The sequence below is a fragment of the Microcebus murinus genome, chromosome 1 (assembly GCF_040939455.1).
Source record: "Microcebus murinus isolate Inina chromosome 1, M.murinus_Inina_mat1.0, whole genome shotgun sequence".
In the NCBI taxonomy this organism is placed as follows: domain Eukaryota; kingdom Metazoa; phylum Chordata; class Mammalia; order Primates; family Cheirogaleidae; genus Microcebus; species Microcebus murinus.
In genome coordinates, this window is record NC_134104.1 from 140,598,648 (window position 1) to 140,617,889 (window position 19,242).

Sequence of the window (19,242 nt, forward strand, 5' to 3'; positions counted from 1 at the left end):
CAGTGAGGCAGGCATTACTGTCCTCATGTTATAGAGGAGGAAACAGACTCAGAGACACTCACTTGAGTGATGGCAGAGCCCGGATTTGCAGTTAGATTTAGCTCCCAAATCCAGGGCTTTCCACAACATGATACTGGTTAGGAATTTTATAAATATTTCCCATGGTTACTTTGCTGATGGGCAGAGAAAAAAATCTTAACTAGATTTAACTTAATCTATCAAGCCAGCTACTCACATGGGTTTTTTTCTCACCTGAACAACTAAAGGAATTCAACTCATAGTAAAAGCTTTTATTCTCTATAACTATGTTCTACATAAATTCAATTCAGTTCTGTGCTGATCTGGTATCTTAAATCGTATACATTTAGCAAACCATGAAAAGCCATTTCTGTGCACCCAGTTTTCCTTCACGGTAAACAGAATGTGCTTCTGGTACCCAGGTAGTTTTCTTTTAGCAATTTGGTTGTTTTGAACATTTGAGTTATTTTCTGTAGCATAAAAATAAATTTCTCACACATCTACAACAAACAAACCAACACTTTCCTTAAGTAGCTGAAGCAATGAGCAAGTAGAAGGTGCTCCTTTTACAAGTGTGGTTGAAGTCTGATTAATCTAAAGAAAGATTCCTATCAGGCAGAGAGACCACACTCTTGTAGAAGGTAGCACCCGTATCTGACACTACGTGGAAAATGTTACAAGAGCTCACCCAGCCAACCAACATGTCAAAGGGCTTCTTGAGTGGAAAAATTATATAATCGTCATGTTTGGCATTTTGCTTAAAGATAAAAACTTATGATGCTATTTTAGGATATCAAGATTCTTAAGAAATAAGTAACTGCTCATGTTTTTTTCTTTTTTTTTTTTTCCTTGTGAGTTAATACATGTAGGAGTTAGGGATTATAAAAGGGGAAAGCCTGAAGACACAGAAGGTCAAAACAAATTGAGTTTGGCTTACGTCAATCCTTCTGACTATTAAATAAAACCTCTGCTTTTTCTTTTTCCCTAGAATACAATGCTCGTAACTCCCATTTGTGATTAATTTCCAGCTTTTCTCCCTTTATATCTCATATGCCATGTAAACCACAGATCATAAAAATAAGGCCATGATTGTGAGATGCAGGGGAGTGTATAATTGAAGGCAGAGACCTAGCAAAATGCCTGTGATTTTGGGGAACCCCTTTAAAAAAAAGTGAACTATGGGAAACAGCCTCTCGAGCCAGAACAGTGAGATGGCATGTAATTTCCAAAAAGCCTCCTGCCACTGCTTTTGACAACTGATAACTGAACCCAAATGACCTGAATGATGTAAAAACGCTACTGCTCCCGCTCACATCCCATTCGCTCATTCTGTCAACAAGCGTGTGTGTCTACTCACCTCCAGCTCGCCGTCTACCCGAAACATCATCTACCCTATCGGGCTCCCAGAAACAAATTCACAGAAAAATAACGAACCGATTCCCCAGCACAGCACTTTCACTCACTGCTGCTGAACCCCACTTCCTCACTCCCATCTCACTTTCAACGTCCGCTATTTTTTTTTTTTGTCTTACCTTTTTCAGAACGACTTTTCCATAGGCAAACTTTGGTGTGGATGGAGGGATAGGACCTTCTGGTAAAGGGTTAAACTGTAAACCAGAGTGTAAAAAGAGAGAAAAGAAAAAAAAAAGCTGTTAAACCTTCAGAAACATATCCATAGAATTCGTTTTTCAAAATTAAAGATTAAAGACTCAAACAACAGTGCTAGTGATTTTCGGAAAGGCAAAGGAACAAGCGACTTCTTCCGAAACAGGATCTGGTAAAGTTTTTATTTCTAAGTATGTATCTGTGTTTTAAGCTCCAGGAATCCTCCAAATAATTATAGAACAAAAGACTTCAAAACAAAAGAGCAAAAAGAAGTAGAGAGAATGACATACACAGACAGCCAGGCGCGGTAGCTCACGCCTGTAATCCTAGCACTCAGGGAGGCTGATTCGGGAGGATCGCTTGAGGTCAGGAGTTCGAGAACAGCCTCAGCAAGAGTGAGACCCTGTCTCTACTAAAAATACAAAGAAATTAACTGGGCAACTAAAAAAAAAAAAAACAGAAAAAATTACCCAGGCTTGGTGGTGCATGCCTGTAGTCCCAGCAAGCTTGAGCTTGCTCGAGCCCAGGCATTTGCGGTTGCTATGAGGTAGGCTGATGCCACGGTACTCTACTCAGGGCAATGGAGTGAGACTCTGTCTCAAAAGAGAAAAATTAAAAAATGACATATACACACACACACACTTATAGAGTCAGAAGATCTGGGTCTAAGTCCCAGGTCTTAAGAGAAGTCTGTGGCCATCTGGCATTTCGAGTATGTTGTATTATGATTTCACAGGATCCTTCCATTTCTTTCTTTCTTTTGGCTTCCCTTTGTGAAAGAAATAATAAAAACTAATGATTTCAAAAAGATGACCAAAAACTGATAGAAGGAAAAGCAACACAATAGTCCCCAACCTTGCTTTTTCTCTAAGTTCTACTCCTCAGAGGAAATCATTTTTAAAATCATTTCATTGTTACTATTTTGGCTTCTTCTGGTTCCTAAATAATATATCTGTACTGTTTTTTCTTGTTTGATTCATCAAAACATTGTCATTGATTTATTTAACACATGAGAGCATGGCTCAGCTGTACTACCCTAACTATCTTCCTTTCTTCCTAATGTGGTTATGTTACCATTTTCTGTTTCTCTACTGGTTACCTTTGTTACTTTAAAATAATGTCCTTATACCTCTATTTCTTGGTCCCATCAGTTAGGATGTTATCTTTTGTGTCCACACTTACAGCAACCTCAAACTCCTGGGCTCAAGCAATCCTATTGCCTCAGCCTCCTGAGTAGCTGGGACTACAGGCATGCGCCACCATGCCAGGCTGATTTTTGTCTACATATATTAGTTGGCCAATTAATTTCTTTCTATTTTTAGTAGAGACAGGGTCTTGCTCTTGCTCAGGCTGGTCGAACTCCTGACCTCGGCCTCGCAGAGTGCTAGGATTAATTTTTAAGACAAGGGTGTTTGCATCCCTCCCTGAGCTCTCTGCCCCACTCCCACCTTCATCCATTCAGCTATACTTTTACATTATCAAGGTTAAAACCATCTGTCCTGTAGCCAAAAGCCCTTCCTTCATCCGTATATTGACTCTGAATTCAAAATCAACCAAGAGTGCTCACATTATAATTGTTAATATTATAAATACTGCTTTCTATATAGCTAAAGGGTATATGATAGTATTGCTCTGTCTTTTCAGCTTTTTGTGTTCTATCACCTACTCCTGGGGTTTCCAATTGTCTTTCTTTTTTCTGTCTGCCTTTAGGTTGACACCTTTTTAGGTTAGTCCAAATTTCCAAAGATAGTGTCAAGTTTCTCCAAACACCCGCTCCCCCCTAGGAAAACTCCCATCTGAAATTCTGAGTCTTCCTGCTCCAAGGGACTGACTCCCCTCTGCACTTGGATATTCTGAAACTTTCCTTCATTATTCTCCCTCCTGGCTTTCTAGGATGTCATGACTTCCTCATCTCACTAGAACACAATCTCTAGTAACTTCCCAAGAACTGGTATGTGAGAGGTAAACTTCCCCAATCTCCAAATGTTTATCCAAACTATGTTTAGATAAATGTTTATCCAAACTAGTTCATCTAGTTTGGATGGGTATAGAATTCTATGTTGAGGTCAGGAGTGGTGGCTCACATCTGTAACCCCAGTGCTTTGGGAGGCCGAAGTGGGAGGATTGCTTGAGGCCACGAGTTTAAAACTAGCCTGGGCAACATAGAGAGACCCTCCTCTACAAAAAAAGAAAAATTTAGCTGGGCACTGTGGCATATTCCTCTAGTTCCAGTTACTCTGGAGGCTGAGGCAGGAGGATCATTGGAGCCCAGGAGTTTGAGGTTACAGTGAGCTGTGATGATGCCATGGCACTCTAGCCTATGTGACAGAGCAAGACCCTGTCTCTAAGAAAAAGAATTCTACGTTGAAAATCACCTCCCCTCACAATGTCAAAGATACTATTCTATTATCTTCTATCATCCAGTCCAGCTCATGCCAACTTCACTCTTGATCCTTTGAAAGGGCCTGGCTTTTTCTCTCTAGAACCATGTATCCTCTTTATTCTCAATGTCCTAAAATTTTCCAACAATGCTCCTGGGTATGTTATCTTTTCTGCATGCATTATGTGAGCAACTCAGAGATCTCTTTTAATTTTGGGAAAATTCTGTATTTTTTTTTTTTTTTAATCAGTCCCTGTAGGGACCATCAAAAATTGCCAATGCCGACTATACTGCAAGTTGTCATGGTGGGCTATTGGGAAAAGTTTTCAATTAGCAATAAGCACACCTCAGATAAACCTCATTGACTATGATTACTGCCACTGTGTAAAGCTTATACTGTTTCTTTAATATTTTTTCCTCCATTTTTCCTTTCTCATAAGTAACAAGTTGGACATTCTAGACTATTCCTGTACATCTCTTATCTTTTTTTTCCTCCTATTTCCATCTCTGTATTCTGGTTCTAACAACTTCTAGGAGATTAGTCTTACTTTCTAAGAACTCTTTCTTGTTCTCTAGTGGCTCCTTTTTCAAGGCATCCTGTTCTTATTTTATGGATGTAATATCTTCTCAAATCTCTCTGAAGGATATAAATTTGAGAGGGTTTTCTTTGTTTTGCTTAAGACCTCTTCAGTCTCCTGAATCCTCTGCTGCCTCTAGGGTAATTTTCCTGTTCATTTCATCCTGGTCTTTCTCTTTCCCATTACAGGTTGTACAGTTGTCCCTAAATGTCCTGGCCATCCTCGGGTACCCATCATATTTCGAGGTAACGCAAATGAACGTACCAGCGTCTGCACGACCATCTCTCTGTAACATCCTGCTCTGTGGACAGGAGCGAAGATTCTTCATTGGGGGGGTGTTATTTTACGGTGATTTGACAAAGTCAGGTGTAATGTGGAAAAACCTCTGCTTTAGGGCTGTTTACTTAAAAAATATTTTTTTAAAAGAAAAAAAGACCTCTTTTCTCAGAAATTAGTGGGGGGAAAATCTGCTTATTTTCTGACTGGGAGAATGCCTCAGTGATGGACAGCGGGAGGGGGTGAAGGGGTAGAAGATCTGACAGGAAATGTGTAAGTCACCTTCCCATTTTCAGCTCTGTTGCATTCCCATCCTGTGCCACTCCTGTATTTCCAGGACCCTGGCTCTCCAGGGCTCACTGAGACCCATCTGCTCCCTCCTCCCTGTTCCTGTAACCCCCTCCCACACTCACTGGGGAATCAAGATTTTCTCATGCTATGTCCTTAGTCACCACTCCTCCAACACCTTTCATTTTCCAGAAATCTTTTGAAATCTCTCATGCATGGACAGCTCCCCTCTCGTTGGCTTCACTTTAAAAAAAAAAGATTCCTCTCTCTTATCTTATTTATTTATTTTTGTGGGACAGAGTCTTGCTCTGTTGCCCAGGCTAGAATGCACTGTCCTCATCATAGAGCTCACTGCAACCTCAAACTCCTGGTCTCAAGCGATCCTTTCATGTCAGCCTCACTAGTAGCTGGGACTATAGGCATGCGCCCCATCCATGCTCAGCTAATTTTTCTATTTTTTTTATAGAGATGGGTCTTGCTCTTGTCCAGGATGGTCTCGAACTCTTGGCCTGAAGCAGTCCTCCCACCTTGGCCTCCCAAAGTGCTAGGACTAGAGGTGTGAGCCACTGTGCCGGCCCCTTTCTTATCATTTAGTATCATTTTGGAAGGGACAGAAGATAAATACATGGTCAGTTAGCTATCTTGTACTGGAAAGTCCTTTGTACTCCTAATATTCTACGAGTCTGTATTTCTGTGAAAATTTAAAAAGATAATATCAAAAGAGATGAATTCGAGGTCAAAGAGCTACTATTGATCTTAGAGCAAGGTGTCGTAAGATCTCTCTTCTCAGCTTTCCCTAAAGTCTAGGCCATATCCCTTCTCCATTTGGACATTTACCCACCCCTGCGTCTCTTCCACCCCGCATTCTGGCCAATAAAAGTAGAAAACGCAAGTTCACAGAGAGCAACTTGAGAGCAGTATGATTTGTTTTCTGAGGTCTTCTGTTTACCTGCACATCACAGTGACCAGGTCCTATCTAACCCCTAAAGTCAAAGTGGATTCCAGTTGAACTAGGACTGCCATCTCTTCTACCACATTAGAAGAAAAAGCCATTGCATAGACGCTCAACCTACATTCGGCTCCCTTTGACGCAGAGCTCAGGTGCCAGTTTGGTTACCTCATTTACCACTCACAAAGGCCCGCACATCCAGTGATTATTAATACATTTCTTCCTCTTTAGAGATGTGACTGAGGAGCTTGCTCAAGATTAAGATGACGACGAGGGAAGGAGCTGGTATTATGACCCCAAGTCTAGTGTTATCTTCAGTGCTCCTTCCTGCCTCCGTATTGTTGTAACGATAAAAGAATTGAAAGGATCTCTACCCATCATTCCAAACAGACAACCCCACAAAACCTTTTCTCTTCCAGTTTTTCTCCTAGATCCTCCCCTTGCGTACACATGTAATGTAAATTTAAGAGATCATTTTATAATTTGCTACTACCGCTTACCAGAGGCACTTTTAGCATGGCCAAACATTGATCAATAATTTTATTTATGGCCGGGTGCGGTGGCTCACGCCTGTAATCCTAGCACTCCGGGAAGCCGAGGCAGGAGGATTGTTTGAGCTCAGGAGTTTGAGACCAGCCTGAGCAAGAGCGACACCCTGCCTCTATTTAAAAAATAGAAAGAAATTAGCTGGGCAATTAAAACAATATATATATATATATTTATATATACATATATACATATATATATATTAGCTGGGCATGGTGGTGCATGCCTGTAGTCCCAGGTACTTGGGAGGCTGAGGCAGGAGGATTGCTTGAGCCCAGGAGTTTGCGGTTGCTGTGAGCTAGGCTGATGCCACGGCACTCTAGCCCAGGTGAAAGAGCGAAACTGTCTCAAAAAAAAAAAAAGTACTTCTCTGTGCCAAGTCCTGTGCTTGGTACTGGAGATAGAAACAGCCCCTAGTCTGGAGGATCAGAAATATGTGTAATCAAGGTATATGAACATACTATGAACAGTAGTGTATTAAAGATTTCCACACTATAAGATAGGGATAGAAAACAAAATGTGACAACTCTACTGATAGATGGCTCAAAGAAGAGAAGACTCCTCTGAGAAGGTAACTGAGGTACGTCTTCATGATCCAGGTGGACAAAGGCAGAGAAAATAGTCTGTGCCAAGACCAGGAGGTAGAACCAGCACTGTCCTGTCCACAGAATTTTATGTATCTCCATTTTAAAGCCAGAGAGCCAAGTATAAGAAAGGGTGAATTAAAAGACAAAGCTGGAAAAATATAGGGGGCCAAGTCATGGGAGGCACCTGCCCAGATCAGTGTTTTGGAGAAGTTACTCTGGAAGATGGATCAGTAAAGCCAAGCCTGTAGGATGAAGAGACCAGTGTTACAAGTACACAGGTGGCACTTTAAAAGACTATCCAACATTCATTAAGTAATATTCCCTTTCTCATCTTCCATTATTAGACACACAACACTGTGTCCCCGCCAGCATCATACATCAGCAAGAGATAGCTGGTGTCTGCCCACTGAGCCAATGTCATTCCAGTCATAAAAAAAGGACAGACAGCCAGTGTAGACTGACCCTAGATCAAGTTCCAAACTTCATTAGGCTTTTGAAGTACTGAAAATCACTGTGGGTCTTCTCCCATCCCCACTCTCCCACCCAGCCCCAATTACCACCTTTGGGAATCCCAGAATCGACCATAATTTTCAAGGTCCTCAACTACCACTTGATTAATTTCTGCAGAGTGACCCATCTCCAAAAAGCCAGCCACGCTTGATGGGATCCCTATCAAGAACAGGAACAAGACTCTTAACATGGGTCTTACACTTATTTGAAAGCACATAAAAACTCACCACTGCTCATCTCAGGAATCTGTAGGAAGGAGGAGGGTGCTGCCCTATAGTTTTATGGTTCGAGGTCAAAGTGTTAACCATGTCTGGTTGAGTTTTACCCACACCAAAGAGACTACCTTAGAAAATGCAAATGTCATGAGCTCTGTCATGCCTTGACGATTCATATGAAAAGAGCTGCCTGGAGCCTTCACCACTGAGCACTGGCTTGTGCAGCCTGCTGGGATGTTATCCCAAGAGTCCCCATTGGTGAAAGACAATGTCCATCACCACCTCATGTACTCTTGAGATTGATTAAAAAGGAGACAGATTCCATTTTTTAATTCTTTGATGAAGGAAGGAGGCAACTAGAGCTATATATGGGGATATTTACCGTCGAATTCCCCTTCCTTAATGCAAGCAAATATTTCAAATACCATTTAACAAATCAGCCCCCAATTTTTTCACATCAGAGACTGGTTCCATGGAAGACAATTTTTCCAAGGACTGGGCAGGATGGAGGGGGGGTGGTTTCGAGATGATTCAATCGCATTACATTTATTGTGTGACTTTTTTCCTATTATTAATTACATTGTCATTTCCACTCACTGATAGGGTTGTTTTTGGAGGCAGAGTCTTGCTCTGTTGCTTGGGAGAGTGCTGTGGTGTCAGCCTAGCTCACAGCAACCTCAAACTCCTGGGCTTAAGCGATCCTCCTGCCTCAGCCTCCCAAGTAGCTGGGACTACAGGCACGCACTATCGTGCTCAGCTAAGTTTTTTCTATTTTTAGTAGAGATGGGGTCCCACTCTTGCTCAGGCTGGTCTCGAACTCCTGAGCTCGAGCAATCCTCCCACCTTGGCCTCCCAGAGTGCTAGGATTACAGGCATGAGCCACCACGCCTGGCCTAACATGGCATTTTCAATAGCATCTATTTTCTTGGCAATGTAGGAGATAATGTTACCTGTACATTAGAAGAAAGTATAGGGGTGATGGTTTACACTACAACAGTGAGAAGAGGAGACTATCAGGGGCAAAAAGAGAACTAGAGATGGTTAAAGATCCAAGTGAGATTGGAAGTACAAATCCCTGCCCCAGCCCATCCATACTAAGGTTTAAAATCCCCCTCCTGGCTCTGGTGCTGGAACGTGTAACAGTCAAAATGGTCCCAGCAGTGGTCTGTAGAGCAGTCCCTCTTGAACAGTTGCATATAAAGGGATCATGGGTAGTGGTATAAGACTATCACAGCCATCAACCAGAAGAACGAGGGAAGGTCAAGAAAAATGTGAAGGGTTTTCAGGGTAGGCAAGAGCAGGAAACAGTAGCTGGCAGTCTGAGAGAATAAAAATGTAGGCTTATGATCAGGCAAAGTATAAAGTGATATTTTATGCAACAAACCACATGACTATCTGTTTTCCATATTAGGTACAGAACAGCTCACTATTTCAGAAAGAAAATTATATTCTTTTTTATTTGTTTGGTTTTAGAGATAGGGTCTCACTCTGTCACCCAGGCTAGAGTGCAGTGGTGTCATCATAGCTCACTGTGACCCCCAACTTCTGCATTCAGGGGATCCTCCAGCCTCAGCCCCTTGAAGAGTGGGACTACAGGCGCCATGCCTGGCTAATTTTTAAATTTTTTTGTAGAGACAATATCTTGTTATGTTACCCAGGCTGGTCTCAAACTCCTGCCCCCAAGCAATCCTCCTGCCTCTGCCTTCCAAAGTGCTGGGATTACAAGCATGAGCCGCTGTGCCCAGCCAGGAGAATGATTCTAAAAATAAACCTACCAGCAACTCCATTCCTAGATATACACCTAAGGAATGGAAAGCAGAGACTTAAACAGATACTTGTAACTTGATGTTTAATGTAGCATTATTCAAATAACCAAAGATGGAAACAGTCTAAATGTTCATTAGCAGATGAATGAGATGGATAATCAACATGTGGTATATCCCGCACAACGGAATATTACTAAGCCATTAAAAGGGTGAAATTCTGATACATGCTACAACATGAACCTTGAAAATATTGTGCTAAATAAACACAAAAGGATAAATATTATATTATTCCACTTACATGAAATATCTAAAATGGGCAAATTCACAGAGACAGAAAGTAGACCAGAAATTACCAGAGGCTAGGGAGTCAGGGGAATGGGAGTTATTGCCTAATGATTACAGAGTTTCTGTCTGGGGTGAAGAAAAAGCTTTGAAACAACATTATGAATATAATTGATGTCACTGAATTTACAAAAATATGGTGAAAGTGGAAAATTCTATTTTATAAATATCCTACCACAATTGAGAAAACTAGTAACAGACCATTGTGTACTTTAAATGAGTGAACTGTATGGTATATGAATTATATCTCAACAAATCTGCTTAGACAAATAGATAAACCTGAAGCAGGGTTTGTGAACTAAAACTATAGCAGGCATCATAAACAGATCAGGTAAATCAGCAGCAGAGGAGACATCAAAAGTAAACATGGATCATTAATTCTAGTCTAGAAAAAAACTATAGGTGTTCATGCCGCTCCATAAAAAGACACCCTTTGAGTCTGGATACCAGATAAGAACTAGTAGGATGGCAGATTCTGCTCTGATTTTCTTGGGAGCAACTGAGTAATGGCAACTGCTGCAGCTACTAAAGGTTAATTGTCCACAGATGCTTTGAGGTTAAGGGGACACAGCTTTCCAGAAAAGTATTTAACTCCAGTTTGGAAATTTAGAATGAGACAAGTAAACAAAAAGAATGGTAAAAATAGCTGCTATGCATTACCCCCTGAGAAGAAGTTCCTCATTCTATTGGAGGAACTCTTGAGTAAGAGGGGTGCTTAAAGAGAAAAACTCAAATTTATCTCTTCTGTGAGTCCCTCCACTGTACTACCATGATATATTAATATTAATCATTTATTTCTAGCATTCAACACAGAAATTTAAGACTGATGCTAAATAAACATTTGCATAATGATCAAGCAGGTGAGCCCACAGGTCTCAGAAAAATTATTTGTACAAGGAGTTCCCTGTGCTCTGAAGGTGCTAAGCATTTGTGGATAACAAATGTGGATAACAAATTCTGGGGAGTTTTGGGGGAATTTCATAGGGGACAAGTAAATCTCTGACTCTAGCTTTTGGTTAACAAACTTTCCCATGGAAAATATCCAGGAAAATTTGACAAGATAAACTATCTGTTTGAAGGCATCAGAAAGCTACCAAAGCAGAAAGGAATTAAGTGGTTATAATTCCACAAAAACAAAACAAAGCAAAACAAAAACCAGAAAATTCCATGACATGAGCCTGACATTTGGTACCAGTTTTCCCATCTAGGTATTTGCCAATTCACAAAGGCCAGCTGAGAACCTAGAAGCTGATCACAACTTCTGGGAGTCATATGAGGCTGGGAAGATAAAAATTGAACTTCAGAGATCATCAGAGAGGAAGAACCCTGGTAAACACATTAGGCTGTCAGTTGAGATCCCTAAGAAATAGATCAGCCTGCACAAAGATAGAAGTCCAGTTGTTTAAAATTAGCTTAATCCTTGATTGCATTAGGATGATCTATCTCTGTTTTGCTTGTTAGAAATAAAAGTAAATCTCCTTTGGAATAAAAAAAATAGCCTAAATTATCTTTTTAAAATTTTATTTCATTAGCTTCTGAATGAGGACACCTCCAACATATTGGAGACAACACTATCTGATCAAAAACTAAGAGAAAAAAAACCATTGAAACAGACCCACAAAATATTATGCTATTGGGATAATCTGAAAAGAGCCTTAAAATAATGGTGAGAAACATATGCAACAAGATTAAGAATTTCAGCAGAGACGTGGAAACAATTTTTTTAATCTAATGGAAGTTCTAAAACTGAATAATTTCAATAATTGAAATTAGGACTATAATACAGTTTTAACTTAGACACAGATGAAGAAAGGATTAGTAAATTAAAAGATAGGTCAAAAAAATCTAGACTACAGTATGGAGAAAGGGAAATAGGGCTATAAAAAAAATGGAAGACTTTAAAATATATATACGGAACACAGTGAAAGGGTTTAATATACATATAATTGGTGTCGCAAAAGGCAAGGTGGGAGAATGGGGTCAACATAACATTTGATGAGATAATGATCAAGAATTTTATTTTCTAAAATCCACAAAAGAAATAATGCTATAGATTTAGGAAGCTCAAAAATCCTCAAACAAGATGTATATAAGGAAAACTATGCTTAGGCACACAATAGGGAAATTTATGAAAACTAAATTTGAAGAGAAGACCTTAAAAGCAGTTAGAGAAAAAATGACCTATTAGTATCAAAGGAGCAAAAGTAATAGACAGCTGATTTCTAAAAGAAATGATGGAAGTCATATAACAGTGGAATGACATTTTGAAAGTGCTGATAAAAAAATAACTACATAAACTAATTTAAAAAATAAAAAATAACTCTAGGAATAGCTTAGATATAATATATAGCTAAGCCATTTCTAGATTCTTCACCTTCAGAAAATGTGTGAGATAATAAATGTTTACTATATTGAGCTACTAAGTTTTAGAATAATTTGTTACATAGCAATAGATAGGGGAGAAAACAAATCTCTCTTGAAAATTCATATCCACAATCATCCCTCAGATATATTCACAGCCAAAATGCATACTACTTCTGTAGTACAAAAATCCTCAACCTAAGATTTTTAAATCTAAACTGTAGTGGTCCTTGGTACTGGCCAGAAATAAATGCTAATTTTCTCTGGAAGAACACACCTTCACCCCAAATCTCAAAAAACTCCTAAAGATAAAGATCCAAGAAACTGAACTCACTGTCAAAATCATAACACACACAAAGAAACAAGGTGTCATGAGGAAGAGCTCAGAGAAACAACAAAAAGCAGAATGAGACACAGAAAGTCTTTGCGTACTAGAATTATCAGATAAAGACATATAACAGAAACATCTTTAATATGCTCAATAAAAGAAGAGTATGTATATATAAGGAAATAGCAAGGGAATTTAAAAATATCCAAGTGGAATTAGAAGTGCCAATGTGCACTTTGAGAATAAAAAATATAATTCAATGAAAAGGTTTAATCCCAGAGTTTATAACTGCTAAAGGGAAAACAACAGAATTAAAGAACATATCTGAAGATATTCCAAATGCCATGCAGAGAGAAAAATAAACTGAAACATGGAGGCTAGAATCAGGTCTAGCAAACATCAAATAGGAGTTCCTGAAAAAAAAAAAAGAGAGAGAGAGAGAGAGAGAGAGAGAGAGAATAGGGTAGAAACAAATATTTAAAGAGATAATGGCTTGAACTTTTAAGGACTAGTGAAAAAGATACCAAACCACAGATTTCTAAGTTCCAAAACTAACAAGTAGGATAAATAAAAAGAAATTCACACTTAGATTCATCACACACAAACTACAACATCAAATATAAAGCGAAAATCTTTGAAGCTGCCAGAGAGGAAAGACAGAATACCTCCCAGGGAGTGACAGGGTAGAGTTAGCTGACTTCTCAAGAGCAACAATACAAGGCAGAAGTCAGTATGCAGAGAGAAAACCACCAATCTAGAAAAACTATATTTTGAAAATACAGGTGAAAAAAATTTTTCAGACAAAGAAGAACTGAGGTAGTTTGCATACTAAATGAAATTCTAAAGGATAAACTTCAGGAGAAGAAATGATCTCAGACGGAAATATTGAACTGCGAGAAGGAATAATGGACAGAGAAAATGTGGTACTAGGACAAAGGTCTAGGAATCTTTCCTAAACTGTGGATTCGTATATCTAATGCCTGCTCGACATCTCCACCAGGACATATATTAGATTGGTCAAACTTACCACATCCAAAACTGAACTCCTGATCTTCCCCCACATAAACGGCAACTCCATCCTTTGAGTTGCTCAGGTCAAACACCTCAGAGATACCTTGATTCTACTCTCTTTCACACTCCACATGAGAAAATTCTATCAGCTTTACTTCCCTAGTATAGTTTGAATTTAACTAGTTCCGGCTACCTTCATAGGCCACAAATCGCCTCTCACCTAAATGGCTGCAAAAGCCTTCTAGTGGTCTTCCTGCTCTACCCTCGTGCTGCTTCCCAGAGTCTAGTTCCAACATAGCAGCTGGAATAATCCTTTATCTGCCCTGCTCAACTCTACAACAGATCTGCGTATCATTCAGAATAAGAGCCAACATCTCACAGTGGTCTATAAGGCCCTGTGTGATCCCCACTTACCTCTCTGACCTCATCCCCTACTTCCTCTTCTCTCCCTTGTTTACCGAGTTCCTGCCACATGAGGCCTCCTTGAGAATCTTTACAAATGCCATGCACTTTCGCACCTTCTCGCTGGCTGAGCTCTGCCTGCAATGGAATGTCCTAGCCCTGGACATCCCCCATGGCTATCTCACCTTAAAGTCTTTGTTCAAGCTACATCTTTTGAAGGAGGCCTATATGTATCAATTAGCTAAAACCACACCTGGCACACAGAAGGGCACTTGGTACGTATTTGTTAAATCATTTGTGAATAAATGAACCATGTGGGTAAAGTGAAACGCTATCTGAAACCATTATAGTACTGCCTTATAGGTTTTATTTTTTTAAAGAGAGTACTAAAAGTCCATGACAACTAAACCCAGAGAACTACAATATATGACGATAATAACATACACGTCAAGAGGGATGTAACTGGAGTTACAGTGAGTTAAAGAGGAATGTAATATGAAGGAAGTAAAGATAGTGATTAATTTTAAACTTTTATAAGTTAAAACTGCATGTTGGCAGACACAAGGAGTCCATATTGCATGAACTTATTTATAATATATGAAGTTCAAAGACAATCAAAACTATTCTATGGTACAGAGGTCAGGAAAGTGGTAAACTTGGGGGCGTGTGTGTGTTAATGACTACAGCACTGTCTCAAAAAAAAAAGAAAGAAAAGAAAGGGAAGAAAAAACAGAACAGGTGGACAAATAAAAATGATAAAATAAGATAGCTGAAATTAATCTACATGTATCAAGAATTATGGGCCGGGCGCTGTGGCTCACGCCTGTAATCCTAGCTCTTGGGAGGCCGAGGCGGGCGGATTGCTCAAGGTCAGGAGTTCAAAACCAGCCTGAGCGAGACCCCGTCTCTACTATAAATAGAAAGAAATTAATTGGCCAACTGATATATATATAAAAAAATTAGCCGGGCATGGTGGCGCATGCCTGTAGTCCCAGCTACTTGGGGAGGCTGAGGCAGGAGGATCGCTTGAGCCCAGGAGTTTGAGGTTGCTGTGAGCGAGGCTGACGCCATGGCACTCACTGTAGCCTGGACAACAAAGCGAGACTCTGTCTCAAAAAAAAAAAAAAAAAAAAAAAAAAAGAATTATGATGAGTAGGAATGAACAAGTGTACCAGTGTACCATTTAAAAGACAAAAAATTTCAAACTAGCTATTTTAAAAATGACTACAAAGGAGCATGAGGGGGCTTCTGGGGTGCTGTGTGTTGGTTACAGGGCTGTGTTCACTGTGTCTAAATCCACTGAGCTGTATATACTTATGAGTTGTACTTTTCAGGGGGTATGTATGTTACACTTCAAGGAGTAACTACTAAAATAATTAAAATACAGTGGATAAATTCCAAACCAGAAGAGAGGGGGTTAAAGAAATAAGAAGAAAAAAAGAAAAACCCAAACAATCCAAAAGAAAATAAAGGGAAGAGGCCGGGCATGGTGGCTCACGCCTGTAATCCTAGCACTCTGGGAGGCCGAGGTGGGCGGAATGCTCGAGGTCAGGAGTTTGAAACCAGCTTGAGCAAGAGTGAGACCCCATCTCTACTATAAATAGAAAGAAATTAGTTGGCCAACTATTATATATAGAAAAAATTAGCCGGGCATGGTGGCGCATGCCTGTAGTCCCAGCAACTCGGGAGGCTGAGGCAGGAGGATCGCTTGAGCCCAGGAGATTGAGGTTGCTGTAAGCGAGGCTGACGCCATGGCACTCACTCTAGCCTGGGCAACAAAGTGACACTGTCTCAAAAAAAAAAACAAAAAAGAAAAGAAAGGGAAGAAAAAACAGAACAGGTGGACAAATAAAAATGATAAGATGGCTGAAATTAATCTACATGTATCAAGAATTATGACGAGTAGGAATGAACAAGTGTACCACTTAAGAGACAAAAAATTTCAAACTTGCTATTTTAAAATTTTGGCTATATCTTGTTTCTAAGGGACATATATAAAGACTACACAAATAATATAAAAAGGTTGAAATTAAAACACTGGGAAACATAGACTAAGTAAATATTAACCAAAAGAATACAGTAAGCTATATTAATTAATAGTAGACAACAAAGACTGCAAGGCAAAAAGCATTATTACAGATAGAGGGCTACATAATCCCTCTACTATTAAATACTAAAGGATTTAATTCTCAATTTGCACACCCAATAACATAACATTAAAAACTGACGGAACCATAAGGAGACATATATGAGAACAACTCTCAATAAATAATAGAATACACTGTAAAAAATTAGGAAGTATGTCAAAGACATCAATGGCACCATTAATAAACGTAATCTAATGAACATGTATACAGAATATGTTAGAAATCAACATCTAGAAAAGTGCTTATTTTTAATAATTGCAAAACACACTTCTGAACATTTCAAGGATCAAAGAGAAATCAAAATAGTCATGTTTAGAAGTAAACAATAATAAACACATTGCACATCAAAATTTATGAGCTGGCGCTATCTATAGCAGAACTTGAAGGAAATGTACAACCTTGAATATTTATATTAGAAAAGAAGAAAGTCTGGATTATAAAGCTAAGCTTCAGATAAAGGCAGGAAATTAATAAAGATCTGAACAGAAAGCTTTGAAACCGAGAACAAACGTGCAAGAGAGACCTTGGGAGACATTACTATAAATTCTGCAGAGATTAAACTCATAATAAAAAAATAAAATGAGCAACATTTGCACAATACATTTGAAAATTTAGATGACATGGACAAATTTTAAGAGTAGTTCAGTCTAGATAGAATTTTTCTATTTGTTTAGCATATACCATAATACAAATTTTAATGCTTATGCTTAAAAATGAGACTATATGATACTTAAAAAAAATCACCCCATTTGTAGGCAGAAAACCTTTGTTTTTTAACTTCAAAACTCAGGTGACTGAGCAGAAAAATTGTGGGTTTTTCTTTGAACCACAGCAGAGACAGGAAACCCCACCTGGGTGCGTTAGGTGCCCCAAAGGATTACAGTGCTAGCAGAATTAAGCATCTCAGGTGCAGGCCAGAAGGAAACAGTGATCACTTGCCCCAAATAGAAAAATGAAGCATGACTGACAGCTCACATTTGCACTGTGCTTCACAGTGTCCTCAGATTTAGTGATTAATTTTAAAATCTTTTCCCTACATACTTCAGCTCTTTAAGTGGACATCCATTTTCTTACCTTTAAGACAAATAGTAGTAATGCCTACCACTTATTGGACATTCACATGTCAGAGACTGTCCTGGATGGCTCATATATGTTCTTTTTAATCCTTACAACATAACCAGGTGCTGTAGTCCCAGCCTTATAAATTAATAGATCAGTAGAGTAACTTGTCCATAGGTAGGGCCAAGATGCAAAGCCAAGTCTAGCTGAGGCTCCCTTCATCCATCCTTTTAAAGATGAAGGCTCCAGGCAAGAAGTTGTCTAGAGAGCCACAATGAGGTCAAAGCAGGCTCTGTCCAAGACAAGCCCACTACGGCCTGCAGGAAGTACCTACCTTCTGGATAACCTTTTGCAGAACAAAATACTTGTCAGTAAGGTCCCCAGCCTCGCTCAGCGGGGCATCATAGTCGTAGCTGGTGGGCTGTGCTGCATAGGGTATGTTGGCCCCTAGAAGACAAAAACATGCGCTAGTTACTACTGATGGCCCTGTCCTGGGACAGGTTCACTGGGATCCCTGGGCTCAGCATTGCAGAGAGAGAAAAATAAAGGACACAGTAAAACCACTTTTTTTTTTTTTTTTTTTGAGACAGAGTCTTGCTTTGTTGTCCAGACTAGAGTGAGTGCCATGGCGTCAGCCTAGCTCACAGCAACCTCAAACTCCTAGGCTCAAGCAATCCTTCTGCCTCAGCCTCCCAAGTAGCTGGGACTACAGGCATGCGCCACCATGCCCGGCTAATTTTTTCTATATATATATTAGTTGGCCAATTAATTTCTATTTATAGTAGAGGCGGGGTCTCGCTCTTGCTCAGGTTGGTTTTGAACTCCTGACCTCGAGCAATCCATCCGCCTCGGCCTCCCAGAGTGCTAGGATTATAGGCATGAGCCACCACACCCGGCCAGACCACTTTTTGAGAGGCATAGCTGTGGCCCTCAGGATGCAAGGTTTAGAGGAATAAGTTTCTTCCTACAGGTAGCATTTGCCAAGCACCTTGGAGTTTCCAAAGCGCCATCCACAGTCTCTGTGGATGCTCACAGGTGTGATCCTAACAGATCACTGGAAAATGTCCAGTGAAAATGAAGCTAGTCCAGATCCCCAGAGAAATCCGCTAACATCTCACAACTGGTAACAGCAGAGCTTATGACACGACCCACAACTCTGAGTCTTAACTACACAATCCCTCATCTTTCTCGTGTCCTGAATCTGTGCAGCGGAGATAAGGTCAATGGTGAAGACACAGGTGACTGGGCCAACACTCCGCAGAAAACCGAGGGGTTGGCCGGGCGAGGTGGCTCACGCTTGAAATCCTAGCACTCTGGGAGGCCGAGGCGGGCAGATTGCTCGAGGTCAGGAGTTCGAAACCAGCCTGAGCCAGAGCGAGACCCCATCTCTACTATAAATAGAAAGAAATTAATTGGCCAACTAATATATATATATATAGAAAAAATTAGCTGAGCATGGTGGCGCATGCCTATAGTCCCAGCTACTCGGGAGGCTGAGGCAGGAGGATCGCTTAAGCCCAGGAGTTTGAGGTTGCTGTGAGCTAGGCTGACGCCACGGCACTCTAGCCTGGGCAACAAAGTGAGACTCTGTCTCATAAAAACAAAAACAAACAAAAAAAAAACAACAACAAAAAAGAAAATCAAGGGGTTGTCAGACCAAACAAAGTGGGAGATGATGGCACACTGAGATTCAAACGTGGCCTCTGTAATACCTGCAGAGTGTAGGGGGGCTGCGGTGTGCCTCTTGGAACCCCTTTGAGGACAAAGGTGCACACCCAGTACCCCAGCTGCGAGGGCTGCTGGCTGCTGACATCTCCCAGATATGGCTGAGCTGCCTCACCCAGGGTGACAACCCTGCAGGGGTAGCCTGTATC

The 19,242-nt window shown here is 40.2% G+C and overlaps 1 protein-coding gene and 1 non-coding gene across 2 annotated transcripts in view; both read right to left on the reverse strand.

Moving 5' to 3' along the window:
- The window catches only part of GLB1 (galactosidase beta 1), a 100,051-nt gene that overhangs the window by 29,394 nt on the left and 51,415 nt on the right, over positions 1–19,242 (reverse strand). Inside the window, exons 10-11 of the mRNA XM_076006008.1 lie at positions 17,703–17,815; positions 1,551–1,625 (exon numbers count right to left, since the gene is read on the reverse strand). Of these exons, the coding sequence (XP_075862123.1) occupies positions 1,551–1,625; positions 17,703–17,815 (188 nt within the window). The remainder of the gene's footprint in view (positions 1–1,550; positions 1,626–17,702; positions 17,816–19,242) is intronic.
- LOC142874885 (U4 spliceosomal RNA) lies at positions 4,254–4,395 on the reverse strand. The gene has a single exon (XR_012922469.1). It is a non-coding gene; the product is annotated as a U4 spliceosomal RNA (small nuclear RNA).